This window comes from Anopheles maculipalpis, chromosome 3RL (assembly GCF_943734695.1).
Source record: "Anopheles maculipalpis chromosome 3RL, idAnoMacuDA_375_x, whole genome shotgun sequence".
Classification (NCBI taxonomy): Eukaryota; Metazoa; Arthropoda; class Insecta; order Diptera; family Culicidae; genus Anopheles; species Anopheles maculipalpis.
The window spans coordinates 59,765,196-59,780,848 of NC_064872.1; the positions used below are offsets into that span (position 1 = coordinate 59,765,196).

A 15,653-nucleotide genomic window follows, 5' to 3' on the forward strand; every position below is an offset into this window, starting at 1 on the left:
CCAACGATGCAGTGGCCACAAAATTCACGCACCGTACGCACCAGACGCGAACGGTTGGCAGTTCCCAAAATATCAAACCAAAAAAAAAACACAGTTCAGCCAAATGACTTTCCTCTCCAGCGGTGCATCATGCGTATACGCACGCGTTTATGCGTCTGCAAAACGGAAAGGAAAGAAATGGCGCACCACCAACACCAGCAAGCAGCAGCAGCAGCGACAGAGCAATCGTGTATGGGAGGAGGAAGCGATTCGAAATCGTTCAACGGTGCGTAAAACTGGTTTTTTGGGAGAGTTTAATCTTGCAGCGAGAGTGACGGAAAAAGGGAAGTGATGAATAACAAATAATAAAAGTAACAACGATTCAGATATATAAAGTAACAACTGCAGAAGAGAGGGGGAAAAAAACGAGGCAATCAAACCATGTCCCAGACGAGAGTGGGTGCGAATGAAAGTGAGTAAAGGATTGAAGGCATTTTGCGTGGTGGAAGTAATAAAGTTTTATCAACAAACTGTTGCAAGCAGAAAATACGTCTCCCGCATCGGATTAAGCGGGCGAAAGAAAAACGACCATTCCAAGCGGATCCCAACGCGCTGATATCCTTTCTTTGTTGAGGAAGCAGCGGTCGGAGCGAGATCTCTTTAAAACTATCAAGGTAAATATGCAAACCGATGGCACAAAAGCGTATGTCTAAAAATAATCTCATCCTATGGTAATTCGGCTTGAAGAAGTTGAATCTTTGGCCCGGAAATGTTTGTAGAAACTGTCGAATGTGTGGAGCCTGTGCTGTCAATGTCGCAGAAAGTAAAAGTAAAGCCCTACTCCCTCCGCATGCGCTCCCCCTCCCCCCCCAGATGCAGTCGAACGCACCCTACGCGCCTCCGAAAAGTGTTCGGAAATGGTTGGCCAAAAAACCGGTCCTCCGGGAACCGGCGCGAGAAATGCTTGGGCTCTGGGTGCGTATCATTATTAATGTTCACGCACACACACACACGATTATCCCCATTTTCTTCTACCCTTTGGTATTCGATTGTGTCAAGTTGTTGTTGTATTAGTGGTTGGTTCTTCTTTTTTTTTGGGACCAGATCAACCCCGTCATCGCGATCACTCCGGTGAGGAAGCGAAATGAAATGGAAAGTTTATGACCATTCCACCCAACGCTTCTCTTGCACTTCAAGTGGACTTTATACCGATCTTTGACTGTATGTGTGTGTGTGCTTAGATCGGTTTTTGCTTTAATTTCGGCAACGTCACTCAAGGTATCCCTTAGGGCAAAGTCGTTTCAAGTCATATTGCAGCACGATAATGGCACACCGCTCAGCGGCTGTTGCTCAATACGACCCGAAAATCGACGAACAAGGGTACGAGGAGTTGCAAAAGCTGTGGTGGAAAAACATTAACGAACTCACGGGAAAACTCGTCGCAGAGGAAAGTACATTCCGATACATTCCGATACTAATGTTGTACCGTTTCTGCAAGGTTTCGTCTGGGATTGTGATTAATGAGCAGCCGAACCGAAATGTTGAGCACCCAAATACCAGAGATCCGGAACTCCTGGGTTTGTTGGGTTGAAACCTGAATTCGTTTTTAAGAAATGGTGTTTTATAACTTATGATTGAATTCTGGACAAAATGCATGATGTCAGTGTAGTACCTCTCTATCTGTGCTTATACATGTCATATTACCAAGCACCAAATTTACCTCAAGGATCTCTTGATCCTTGAACGTGCGAACTCTATCAAAACGAACACATTACCGTTTAAATACGCGTGATGTCTCCAAAGCTGCTGCACCTGGTACTGTGTGATGGAGTTGTTGTTGTTACCGTTACTATTGTTGTTGTTGTTCAAATTAATCGTATTGTTGTTGTTGTTGTTATTGTTTGCTCCATTGTTATTGTTGTTGCTGGTATTCTGGTGGATGGCCTGCAGTAGCTGTGACGTTGGAGGCAAATTTTGTGTGCCGCCATGATGGATGCCGGTCAACCCGTTCGCTCCCGGGGTGTTGCTCGTTAGCAAGTTTTGATGCGTCTGTTGCTGCTGTTGTTGGTGCTGTTGCTGGTGTTGTTGTTGCTGTTGTTGCTGCTGTTGCTGTGGATTGCCGCCCATATTAAGCCCTCCGACATTGGTGAGATGTTGGAGATTGTGGACGACCTGTTGCAGTGGCATACCGATCGGCAGGATACTGGGCGGTGGCATCGGTCCAAGCAGCTGACTGTGCACCCCATTAGGCCCGGGTCCCATACCATTGTGGCCGCCGCCGGGTCCTCCACCACCGCCACCACCTGCAGGACCATTACCGTTCGGCCCGTTCGAGAGGATCTGGATGTGGGGCGATGGAGATGGCGTCGGAGGCCCGATGTTCATAGTCGACACCGGTGGGAGGGGTTGAAATTCCATATTCATTGTTAGTAGCGATTTGGGATGACGTGTCAACCGAGTATCTTAATGGGACGGGATATTTTCCACTCAAAGGACAATCGCAAACATGTATCCTGAAGAAAACGGAACTTCTTCACTCTCGCACTAAACGACACTTACTAGAACGCTTTAGTCAACACTCCAAATAGAAAATTTGATTTAAATTCTTCTTTTACTTTCACTTGATTATTTTAATTTTTTTTGTTGAAACCACTTAACACTTTACCACAACCAGAATAATTCTATCCACTTGCACAATTTTCTTCGATGCCACTACAGCAAACATACACTGGAGCACTGCATCATGATAAGTATTTGCATACGTCGTTTCCAATTTCAGATATTTCCTTTGCAGGGCCAACTCACGCCATGTTAATTAGTAAGCTTGACGCTGTACTGCACTCCCGCAAGAAGAGGGTAGACTGGAGATGCACTAAACTCGAATCACCCACTCACTGACACACACACACGTACACACGGACATGAACACATCCACATCAAACACGAGCTAGAGTACTAGTCGTCCGGCGTATACTAAATATGGCGGCGGCCGGTCTACTTCTAGGGTAGTAATGGGGAAGAAGGAAGATAAAACTAATCAAGAAACGAGTTGACGGTGTGATGCAGCAGATCACAGAGCGAAAGGCAGGCAGTTGTGTGTAACCGCAACGTCGGGACCGGTCGGCACTACGAGCAGAGACATCGGAGAACGACGGACAAGGGATTTAGACCCCTTGCTAGAACAGCAACAACACCACCAACCTCATCAACCCGATGTCCACGAAATTGAATCAAGAAACGGTTCCCGATACTTCCGAAATCCCAAGCTTCACTCCCCGCAAGCTATCGCAAATCGAGTGCCAAACACTAGAATTCACCCAAGAACTTCCGAGTGGAAGAGCGTACTACTCCACCGCGCGCACTGGAACGAGCTTGACTACTTCTTCTCCAAAGCGTTCCTAGCTTCCAGACTAGGAGGTAGCGTCGGGCACGCTCGGTGTGTACTATTTTTTCTACCACACTCCACCGCTCGTGGTCACTTCCGCACCAACGCTTAGTGTACCCGCGTATGCAAATGTGCTCGCGCCGGTGCTGACCTTGTACGTGCTACACCATGCGTTGCGGGCCGCACTCTTCGCACTGTATTGTTGCGCTCTTCTCTATTCAAATACCGGCCGCGGCCGCGGCGGTATGGCTGGGCGGTGTGTTCTAATGCAAACCCTTAGAACAAACTAACACTCGTGCACCACGGTGCAGCCGATGCACACGCACGTGAAGCGCACGAAACCCGCGACACCGGACACCGGTGCGAAACTTGCGAACTAGTGGACGTACAGTCAGACACTGATCAGAACCACATGCGGTGGATAGAGCGCGCGAACGTCCCGGGAACGCCGGGAGCACGGTCTCGGGAATCGGTGCACCTATACACGGATAGAACAGCTTCCCACGGGACGGGTTTTCGTAGCAACGCAGGTTCTAGTATGCTTAGTAGTGTGCTCGGTGTATAGAACGTTGGGGCACAGTGGTTTTGTGTGGAGAGATCCAATCACTTCGAGCACAAAGCTATCCAGTTCTCCTGGGGATACGCCTCCAACTACTCCAGAATTTATTATTATTCTTCACTCGTTATGTCTAGCAGCTCCGTCTTCTTGAATATCTGAAGTTCCCTAGTATACTAATACACTATTTTGCAGCAAGGGACACTTTCCACAACGGTAGAACGTACTAGAACCGGGCGGCTGGACCCTCGTTTTTTTTTTTTTGCAGGCAACTGGCAATTCGAACCACTGCTGGCGGGCGGCAGCACACACAGGGACAGCTGCTGGATAGCGCTCGGCCAAAGCACACGGGATGTACACACGGGGACAACAAAACCACGGAACGCCAGTACGCGATCGCGCACGATCGACCTCGGAACGAAGAGTAAGCCCAGCGAACCCAGCGTCAAGCTCACAACGCCACGCCACGCTTCCAACCCAATCCGGGGTTGGGTTCGGGTTTCGGGGTTTGGTCGCGAATCCCCCGCCAAACAGACAAGGCACCCTCAACTCCACCAAAAACCGCCACCGCCACACCGACACTCTCGCTCACCGTACCCGATCACTTTCACTCTTGCGCGTGCAGACGGCAACAGAGGCCGACGATGTCCCGCACAGTCCGCACGGGCAGATGGCACTACCGAGCTCTCTCGCTCTCTTTCGCCCCGGTGGCGGTGGGGACTGCTTCGAGCCGAGGCTTTGCAACCCCTTTCACCACCATGCGGAAGTCGTGCACGCATACAAGCGAGAAACCCGAACCACCATCGAGTGAAAGTAGCGCCGTGTGGCTCCGTGCACAAATGCAGAAGTGAGACCACTTGGGTTTCAGCGTGCTTTGAATGCGTCTCGTTCGCACATCGGTTGCGCCGCACGCTTTCGCAATATTTTCCGCGTCGGGATCACCAGATTTGGAGCCCTCCACTGGAGCCCATTAGCACACACACACAAGCACTCCGACAGTCGTACCGTCGTAAAATCAGTTCCTGTGCTCAGGTAGATGCTGTCGTGAGATAAACACGAGCTTTTTGCCGAAAAAAAAAAGTGCCCGAACAAAAACCAATCCTTCTCTTTCATGTACCATCAAGCATAGAGCATAAAGTCACAATGCGAATGAACGTAAGGGGTGAGGGTTGAAAGGGTGGGAGAAGCGAAAGAGGGAAACACTTTTACTTTCTTTGCGCCGTTCCCTTTCTGGCGTTCGTACACTGCTTAGGCTTCCTACCTTTGCCGGAAGTGTTTAACGGGAATGTGTGTCTCGGTGGGAAATTTGTCCATCGGTTGGTGGGGGAATGGGTGGTGGAAAACAACCCCTTCTCCCTGCTCCCGCCGTATTAGCTGAAGAGATAGAAAAGCACAACCACACGGTATCGGTAGCGAGACCGTGCCCGACCGTCCCGCGCACACCGATCGAAGAGGAAACGAAACGAGAAAATGCAAACAATAGGAAAAACTCGTAATACACCGCGACTCGCTGCTGGAGCGTTTGCGTATTACGTGATGCAAGAAATAATCGTCGCTGCGCACACAGTCACACACGCTGGAACGGAACGCGATACACACACACACGCGCACACTCGATGCAGTCGATCGCATCGTCGGCCAAAAACGGCGCTAAAACGGACGCTGTTGGCGGTGCTGTTCGACGTCTCCGGTGTGCGGAATGGAACTGTTCCGCGTTGGGCACTTGATGCGACACCCAACCCGAAGATAAGAGGGCCGGCCCCGGGGAAAAGTGAAGCAGAACCTCCCCAATGTTTTGCTCATGCGCCCCTGCTGGGCGAGCGCGATTTTTCCGTGTCAAGTGTGCTTTCCGAGTAGGTGGGGTTAAGGCGTTTAATAGAAGAAAAAAAAACGGAGAGGAAAAGCTGCGTAGAAAAGCTCGGCGATGCTTCACGAACGATTCAAAGGACACTCCCATCAAGGATGTTTCTGGCTTCTTGATGCGTGTGATATGGGGTGTATCCAGTCACTCTGCTGAAGTCTAAGTGATGCAGAAAAATACTTTACGCTACTGCTATTTGATACACAACGTTTGGATAGTCTTTTAACTTTATACATACAATTCGGTAGAAGTTTGAAAATGTATTAAAAAGTGACAAAGCTTCAACAGTGTCTCAACATTAGCCATCCCGTTTAATAAAGCCATAAAACAGCGCGCCCCAACAGCCAATCCCACCATCATAAACAAAAATTAGTGGCCTATTGATGAGTGGGTTTGCGGTCGTCCATTCGGTCACTCTTTTGCCACCCTTTAAGTTAGTTACGGGTTTCTGTCGAGCCGGTTTCCCGAGTGATTAGACGCAGGTCGAGTCACCCGGCACGTTCTAAGCAGCGTGTACTGTCCGGCCAGTCCGACCACCATTATCAGTGACTCGCTGTTTGTAAAGAACGTTGTTTGATTTATTTCTTTTTGCACGTTTTCCATTCTTTTTTTTTGTTGCGTTCCCTATAGACGCACCCTTCGACAGTAAAGGGCGGGATCGTAGAGGGCAAAGTATACCGGGTTCGCGGGGTTGTTTAGCGTGGCAGATGAGTAAGTGGGCACTTGCCATCGTGTCGTGCGTCGTACGTTACAAACACCTGCAAGAAAGGACAGAGTGGCCCTTCTTTACAGCAGTGTGTTCTCGGTGCACAATCGCAACCGAGTGGGAAATTAATTCGCTTTTTCGCAGTTGCAACACAACGACCACTACCGACTGCTGGGGTGTAAAAGATGGTTGCGATCGTTTAATTACAACTACCGATGGGAAAACGACAACAACAGCTACAAAAACTCGCTCTACACAAACCTATATCTCCTCCACCCAAGTCCACTAGATTGGATCGTTCTTGCTGATCAAACTGGCAGCTTCCGTCTGTGATCGTGTGCGATCGTAAAAACGCCAGTGTGTAAACGATCAATTCAATCGGGCCGGCTCGTACGAAAGCAACAGCGCTGGAAGTGTGCTGGGAGCGTGCACCGGAACATCATTTGCATCCCTCTTCAAAGCTTAGTAATGGGTAGCCGAAGGGGTAGTGCACAAAGATAGGAACTAAAGGCAAATGATGCAGATGCAGTTTCGTTTCAACGATGGCGTTGTGAGTGTGTGAAAAGGTTTGCAGGAAGACATCTTGCTTGAGAGGTTTCTTCGACGTAGTTATCAGATCTGAATGCTGAACGTACACCTCGAGTGGTATAAAAGTATACAGCAACTGCTTACTTGAGTGCTCTTATGTCATATTAACTGCAACTATTCTATTATTAAATAATCGAAAGACCCGCGACTACGACAGTTCTTGAATTGCGCTAGACAAAAGAGGGCAATTATTTATATCCAAAAGCTCTCTTGTAGAGTCTACATTTATTGATTTGTACAATCTACTCTCTAATATTGTTTTTTTTTTTTTTTTTGTTAAGATATGACCAAATATGGTGTCCAACATATATTCACTTAAAATTTATTGTATATAATGGCAAGAATCAGGTTTCATTTTGCGATAGTTTCTCTTAGATAGCAGTGAGTGTTTAATACGACTTGTGCATAAAATTTATGATATATTACTCTGTAAGAACTAAATTTACATCCACAGAGACGAAACATTCATCGGATGTCGAAATAGCGCTTTACAAATATGAAGTATGTTATGACATTTAGACGTCAGACATAAAATCTTGTAATAACTAAACAGTTTAGAAGCTACTACAACAAAAAGCGACCGTACTATACATCTCTCGCTCGCTCGTACGAGTCTCTGTTCACAAGAGATGTTGCAGCCTCTCCAGATAGCAGCCGATTGTTATCGATTGCAGTCGAGTGCATGTTGCACACGGAACCGGCCCGACAGCCGAGTGTATTTGTTTCCGTTGCTCCCACCAGCCCGGTTGGACTACAGTGTGTGATGGCTTCGCACAAACACCTCCCTAACACACTAACTGACTACAGGAGTAAGTCAGGTCGCGGGCAGCAGCTGCACCAAGCGACCGCAACAACCGCGATCGGTGCCGCGTCACTCGCATTGCAACGGACCCGGCACGGCCACGCTCAGTTGCAATTAAGCGCACGAACAACGCATCGCTTCACTTCACCATGCTCTGAGTGTCTCTGTGTGTGTTTGTGCTTGTTAGTACGCCCCAGAAGCGACAGTCCACTCCAGTCATCATCATCATCACGAAATGAAGTCGTCGAGCGGTCGTTCTGGCACAGTTTCAAGATCAAGTTCTAGGATAGAGCAGTGGGTCGCGTTCTCCAAAAAGGGGGCGCCCTGCTGAGCTGTTCAACTGTTCAAGGGCATTCTCGGTGTACAGCTTGATTGTCCAAACCAAACACACACACACATCGAAAAACGGAAGCACGGAGAAAGGAAGTACCGCAAACCGTTTTACGGTCCAGTCAACGGTTTTTAAGACTTTAAGACGCCTGATGCATCGGTGGAGGCTGTTCGGCTGAGAAGCTGGACAATCGTAGGCACAAAGTTCTGTAAACGGTGCAACTGCAATTGCGCACCGAGAATCGACAGGGAGCGTATGAGTGTGTGGGTTTTGGGGGATAGATGCATTAGCATTTTTTGCGCAATAGAATTGATCAAACGCGAACAGCCGCCCGAGCATGGCACAAGGGTTCGTTCGTTTAGAGAACGGTTGGCATTTCAATTAGGCGACGCTTAATCGGGTTTTGAAATGTTCTCGCTTGTGCTCTGGGATGATGTATGATGTTTAATTTACATACTTCGAATGTTTTAGTTGTATTGTTTTAAAGCAAACTATTTTTGGATAAATGTAATGATTCATACTGTTACATTTTATCAGTTTTAAACGCTAAGTACAGTAAAAGTGAAAGCGTTTTGAAATAACAGTCCGTCGTCACCGCCTGGACTGATGCTCGTTTGAGAATAAATCAGCAATTGAGATTAATTGAAAAATAAAAGAGAAGAGCTAACTTTAATTACTGTTTAATACATTAAACTGTTACACTGTGGCTACATTTCATATTTTGTTTGGGTTTTGGAAGCATTTTTAGAAAGGATCATTGTGTTTTAAATTAATTATTATTAAGAATTCAGTTAATTTGTACGCTCAGTTTTTTCTCAACAAATGCTAGATTAGTTTTGCAAAATATGATTAAAAGACCAGAATAGATTTTCAAATAATATCATAAACTGAAAAATCATCTTAAGATATTTCTGCAAATTATACTCATCTAACGCCACGTTGCAAATTGAATGATAACAGATTTCTTTCATCATCCTTTCCTCATTCCTTGTAATTCTTTGCATTTGTTAAATCCTCAAAAACAAAACCTTATCAAACCGTTTCACAAATCTCTTTCGCCGAAATTCAAAATTTTAAATTAATTAAATTAGAAGCGCCTTTCGCGTGCATCTAGACGCTTCTACCACTGCTTTTTCCGTGAATATTCCACGAAAGAAACAGCACAAGGAACAACATAATCACAAAAAGTGGATCAAGAAGCCGGAACGCTGATGGTACACCGGAAAAACATTGTATCGCATCGTCCTTTGCTTTACTTTTACCTCCCCCCTCATCGAAAACGTTTCCTCTTTCAGTCACTAGGGCTTGGGAAAAATTTCCAGCATTTTCCTTTCGTTTGCCGTTCCCGCACCGTTAGCCCACTTTGCGTGCGTGGGACACAGATATTACCTACCGGGTGTATCGGTGAAGGTGTTGTCTGTACGTGTGGGTATGCTCATTCCATTAGGAAGGGCTCCGGTGGGAGGGAGTTTTCCTCATGCCGGCTGAGCGGCCGACCGAAACCGTACAGAGCGGATGGACATGAGCAGCGAAACATGTTACGCAACGGAGGAGAAACTGCTTTGCTTTTCTTCCCTCCTCGTTCGGGGTGGCGTTGTGGTTGTGGTGGTCGGTATAATTTTTTTTACCGTCGTTGAGGAAATGAGGAAAATGGGTGTAGAAAGAAGCACCCTTAAGACTAGTTTTCCTCCAATACTCTACCTAATCGAGATTACTTTCTCAAGTACGTTTGAGTTTGGATATTTTTTACCATTTCCAAGTCTTCTGACTCCCCCATTGAACTTCTGCTTGCGAACAATATGATGTTATCAGGTAACTTGGGATATGAATCGTTTTCCAAACATGTGTACAAATCCCATCGAAATCCCGTCTCATGCTTTCGTTGAAGTCACTTAGTGCTCTTAGATTTATCCGACTAAAAGCAAAATGTAGTGTCATATCACCATTTGGGAACGTCTCGTAGGACTAATTTCTTGCTGATTGATGTCAGTTTTGTGCCAGTGATCCTAATAGAAGTGATGGATGAAAATTGACCGACAGTGACATGTTAATACGGTCTCAACAAAAAATCGAGAAATCATCCAGAATTTCTGAAGCACCAAAACGAAAAGGTAAGATGATTTTGTTGCTTTTTGGCAGAGGAGGGTTCACGTGCCATTTTTGGGTTCAAGTTATAGTTGATTCGTTCCCAGACGAATCAGTTTGTTTAGGTGCAGCATCATTTCATCGTGCATATTTGTTTGCGTCTTTCTCAGAGTGTTTCTCAACTTCACTACTCTACAGCACCAATGTCCGCGGATATGAAATATGAGTTTCGTTCCCGACCTCGGCACATTATTCATCTTCCTCAAAGCACTGCCAGAAAAAGGGACTAATGTGCGTTTTAGGGATGATAAAGCCTTTCAAATACCACCCGCCGGTAGGTTAACCCTAGCCACCCGACGCCCGATACTTCAGCGAATCGATTTGAAGTTGATTAATCTTTCGAAAGCAATCGGATCTTGGATCTCTGGTCGGAGAAACGCGTGGTCCTTTTTTTTCGATAACGATTGAACCAACTCGCCAACCTCCAAGGGCTCGATCGGTTGCTTTTGGAGTTGAACTACCTACTACTACCACCACCACTACCTGGGAGGTTTTTGGGCTGCAAAAGGGCTGCCTTCTCTTTTTGTTTGTGTTTTGAACGGTAAAGTGGTGGGTTGTGGTTAATGCTAGACGGAGATTCCTACGAGATCTGAAGCGTCGGAAGAAAGTGAATGGCTACGAACATGGCTTTTTTTTTTCTTCCGTGCACCGTTGTGCTGCCGAAATTTGGAGTGAAGCTCACCAAGTGCCCCGAAAACTGGTCGCCACTGATGCTGTGGTTGGGTACGTTGGACGATGGCTGCGTGTCGTGAACACGTGGACAGCGTGCTTGAGCAACGTGTCTGCCAAGCGTGGTGGGTTATTATTACTTTGTATCCGTTGATTTTATTTCATCGTGGATAAGGTTCCTCAATTTGTTTTGCTAATTATTGTTGTCTGTTTGATAGATCATTTTTATAAGCAAATTTTTACCCTCCGAATTAAATGTTGATTTATTCGCTTCAGCATACAAAGAACCATAATATAAAGTAGTCAGTCTAACTTGTTAAAATTACCAAATAAAATTAAATTTATACTATTATCTGTTCTTATACTTCAAAAATAACAAAAAATAATAATATTCAAATGAACGATTTAATAAAGCATTTAATGCATTTTTTAGATCATCTATTGCTAAAATTTTTGGTCAAACTATTTTTCAGTCAATTTTATTTTTTAGTAAATTTATTACTTCTACTCTAAAAATATTTTCTACCAACTAATTGTTTAAATAAGCTACTTAAAAATTTATCTCCTTTCAATCCACACCCAAACAGAGACCGTTATGTATCTACCAACCATATCGTTCCGTACCACTCGCAGTTAAATGGAAAACCGATGTTGATGAGCACGAAAAGTTCAGCCACCTTCCTGCTGACGGTATTCGACCGGCTAATTGTGTCCGTCGGGTCATCCACGGAAACGCATCACCGTTTTGGCTGGGAGCATCATCAAATCGCTAGAGGAAATGATCATTTCCTTTAGCAATTTTTTACCAATACCTCTACTCGTCATTTCTTTTCGGGAGGTCAATCACCTAACACCGATCGATCGCCATCATCAATCACGAATCAACGAGCTTGTGGCATTCGGAAAATTGCTCTCGCTGCACACCGAACCGAACCGATTGGAGGGCGATCGGTTTGCGGAAGCGGCAGAAAACCAACGACGACGGAAAGTCCTCCCACATTCACCTTTCGTAATGAATTTCCTTCGCAAGATGAGAATGGAAAGATAAGTCGAAATGCCGAAAAATGCCAATGTTCGATCGGATCGATCGACTATGCGTACGCACCTCAGGCGCAGACGTGTTCCACGGAGAAGATGTGATTTTTCTTTAACAAAATTTTCGAGCCACCGATCAACCCGTGAATGTGATTTAACAGAGACCAGACTGCCCGAAAGCGCGTCTGGCTGGAAGTCGAAGCCCGGCCAAAACCGCACCGAATTTGTGGAAAAACGCAGCAGCAACGAGACGAGTAAAAGCTACCGGGAAGGCAGGTAATAAGTCAATTAAAATCTCTTCTCGCCACCGTGCAATCGGCGGAACCACCGAACTTTTCGGACGCAGAAACTCCACTTTTCCGACCGTTTCCACCCGTGGCCGTGTGTTTACCCGTCCACATTCCCTTCCGGCCAGGCGGCTGCGGTTGGAAAAATGCGTGAAAGGAGAAGACCCAACCCAAAGTTTGGCAGGAAGAAGCAGGGTGGTTGGAAGAAAAAAAAACGTGGTACGAATAGTACGCAACGCAGATTTAGTGTTTTGTGAGTAAAGCAGACAAAAAAAAAAAAGACAGCGCCAAAAATCCCCATAGCACAAACGATTCGATCAAGTCGAAAGAAAAGCGAAAGAGGGATAGAGAGCGACAACGAGCCCAAAAAGCCATTTCGCCAGGCGCCCGAAAAACACACCTTCCGAGCAACAGACGCACCGTCGTCGACCGCAACACGAAGGCAAGAGAAACCAACCGCCGAAAATCGAGTTTTGGCTGTGCGCGAGGGATGCTATTGGCGGGTAAATAGGGTTGTGGCAGTGTGCGGGTCTGCTAAGGGGATGGTCGAAATTTCACTTTTACAAAACGAAATCGAAAGTTGTTCCAAAGTTCGGGCATGTCTGGGTACCGTGTGGGCCCAGGGTACCGTGTGGGCCCAGCCGTGGTCTGAATGGTCTGGTGGTGGTCGTCTCTGTCGTGATCTTGTAGGGTAGGTTTTTTTTAATGCACGTGTATGTGTGTGCGCCGGGTGGACGCGAACTGAGGTGGATTTTGGGGTAGGATATGTCACGTATTAGAGGCATGTTTTAGAGCATTTGCGGGACGTGTAGTGCGTGGCACGTGCCAGACTGCTTTACGAGCCGCAAGTACGTCTTGTTGAACGCTATTACCGAGGGTCGGAAATGATGGGTTTGCTGGATTGGTCGTCTGGTTGCAACTTTTTCAATCAGACACTGGGAAACATTTTAAATATTAGCTAATAATCGTAGGAATCGATAATCATTCCAATTCTGAATGTACTGTTAAAATTAGTTAAGAAATAAAGAAGCAAGTGGTAAAGAACATTGGAATTGACATGAAAAATTTGTGCTGTTAAAAATAATCGTACTCTCATTGTTAGAAAGTGATCGTAGAACTTAAAATGAAGATGTGTTCTTAATCTGAGTCTTATTTCTGATCGAATAAGTCTCTAAGTGTCAGATTAAAACTGACCATCTAAGTGTCAGATAAAACTGACCTGATTAAAAATTCCCGGTAGATGGCGTTGCGGGTCGTGGAATTTATAAATAGGTAGAAAAAGGGGTTGAGTTCCAGTATTGGAAAATCTCGGGAGCTCAAAAGTGGCATTAAATTGGAACTCGTTAAGTTAATATACAAACGTGTTGCAAATGTTGTCCTCCCGAGAGTCGAATCGTCCGGAAGACGTACGAAATTCGACAGCAATAAATAAATAAAGATCACTTAACTCAACACTTTGTGCAAACCTCTATGGGAGAATCTTATTCAATACATTGGCTTCAAGCGGATAAACTTTATGAATCACGATCGCTATAATGTTAGGATTAAACAATAGATTGGGATGAAGATTATAAATAAATCATGTAGCTGAAGGACATCCTAACAGACATTAAAAGAACATTTCGCGAATATTCACGATATTTTAATGCATTTGAATACATCCCTTATAAACTGAGTGGCTTGAGTGTCCAACTGAAAACTGTAAACGAGCTGGTAAAATATGTTTTTACACGGCAGTCATGGCTAAGACCTCAGCTTGTTTTCTTACCGACCTTATGGAAACGAGCAGCTTAACTTTTGCAGAATATTTCTTGAATTTGAGCAGCCAGGAAAAATACATAATAACAATGTTATCTATACCAATTTGGTTTTAATCCCTATCGGAAGTAACTATGTTTTTATGAATAATTAGTCTTCTTTTTCTTGATCACAAGATCTGCTAGGCCACACCGTCCATCGGATGGCTTACTAGACTATTTGCTGATACCACGTAGTTGGATAGTCAGTCCTCGCTACGAGTAGATGGTCAAGATGGGATTTGAACCACAATACTGCCGAGTAAAGACCGGTGTCACTGTCGCCTATACCACAGGGCCGCACCACGGTGAATTAATACTAATAATGATAAATAAAGAAATACCAAAAATACAGTGTGATTGAAAGCACTGATTCAGGAATCTGGATAAACGTGGGTGGAATCTGGAGTCTACCACAAATAAAACAAATCAAAGATCGTCAACCAGCCCAGTAACGAAAGGCTATAATCACCTGCAAAACCCAAAATAATTGGCAACAGCTTACCTTTGCGATACAAACGGATGAACATAATCTTCCCCCCAAACGACATTATTCATTTGCGAAATGATTTTCCAATCGATCAACATTGACCAAAGTGACCTTTACTGTGCGCGTTTATTTGTATTTTTCTCCCCCCGAAGTACATTCGGACATGTTCCCTCGACAACAACTGACCGGAATGACAATTTTTCCCGACCCGAAGGAAAAACTCATCACCCCACTCTCGGTGCTGATTATTATTTTCGAGCTCTAATTGGATTATCATCGACGGGTGGTGCTGGTGGATGCAGCCGTGTGTACTTTTTGTGGCAGTTACCATCTGCCAGAGCGATGGCCATCGAAACCACGTTGGCAATTGGCTTAAGGGCTCCCCGATACGATTGCCATGGCCATCCTCACGTGGCTTGTGGTGTCCCAGGCGCATTAGCCACACTTTCTGTGCCGTTTCATTTTCCTCGCGCTGGACTGTTAAGAATGGTACAGAAATTTTCCTTTGCCAAAGACCGTAGAGCACGGAAGTGTTTGGTGGGTATTATACACACCGAAGGATAAGAATCCGTCTTAAATGTCAAGCGAAAATAGCTCAGGATTTAATGCAAAGCCTGTTGCACTTTGTGCCAGCTGTACGTTTGTGGTGGAGAAAGAAGTGCAAATGCCATTTCAATGCCAACAAAGTGTAAATTTGTCCTTGTTAGTGCTGAAGCAGGATACTCATTTAGTTCTAATTAGTCGACTTTTGAGTTGTTGATTATCTAGCTGTCAAGCAATATGCTACAAAACTTTGGGAGAAATTAGCTTTTCAAAACGTAATAATTTATTTGTGTCGATTTAAATCGCAAAAATAAATAAATAATCATTATCCCGACACGCTACTCACGAAAGCAGATTCAGCACGCAGTAAACGGTCAAATCATTCGTTGTGCAGCGTGTCGTGTCATTAGAATATTTAGTCTGATTGTCACTGCACTCGAATATCGCTCCCCAGAATCATCCAGAACTTGAGCATCTGGA

General features: G+C 45.3%; 4 protein-coding genes across 8 annotated transcripts in view; 3 read left to right on the top strand and 1 right to left on the bottom strand.

The window, feature by feature from the left end:
* Window positions 1-15,653, top strand: part of LOC126563399 (ribonuclease kappa) — a 443,719-nt gene that overhangs the window by 299,400 nt on the left and 128,666 nt on the right. The window lies entirely within an intron of this gene.
* Window positions 1-15,653, top strand: part of LOC126562237 (dolichyl-diphosphooligosaccharide--protein glycosyltransferase 48 kDa subunit) — a 532,174-nt gene that overhangs the window by 271,965 nt on the left and 244,556 nt on the right. The window lies entirely within an intron of this gene.
* LOC126563559 (dentin sialophosphoprotein-like) overlaps window positions 1-15,653 on the top strand; it is a 490,635-nt gene that overhangs the window by 250,926 nt on the left and 224,056 nt on the right. The gene's annotated exons all lie outside the window — the stretch shown is intronic.
* The window catches only part of LOC126561952 (putative uncharacterized protein DDB_G0293878), a 46,610-nt gene that overhangs the window by 27,851 nt on the left and 3,106 nt on the right, over window positions 1-15,653 (bottom strand). For 4 of the 5 annotated variants that reach the window (XM_050218345.1, XM_050218343.1, XM_050218344.1 and 1 more), the window contains exon 1: window positions 1,755-2,440. The exons of the other annotated variant lie outside the window; for it this stretch is intronic. In XM_050218345.1, coding sequence (XP_050074302.1) covers window positions 1,755-2,403 — 649 coding nt within the window. In that variant the 5' untranslated portion in view covers window positions 2,404-2,440. Of the gene's footprint in view, window positions 1-1,754; window positions 2,441-15,653 lie in introns of those variants that run through there. 5 annotated transcript variants of the gene reach the window in all.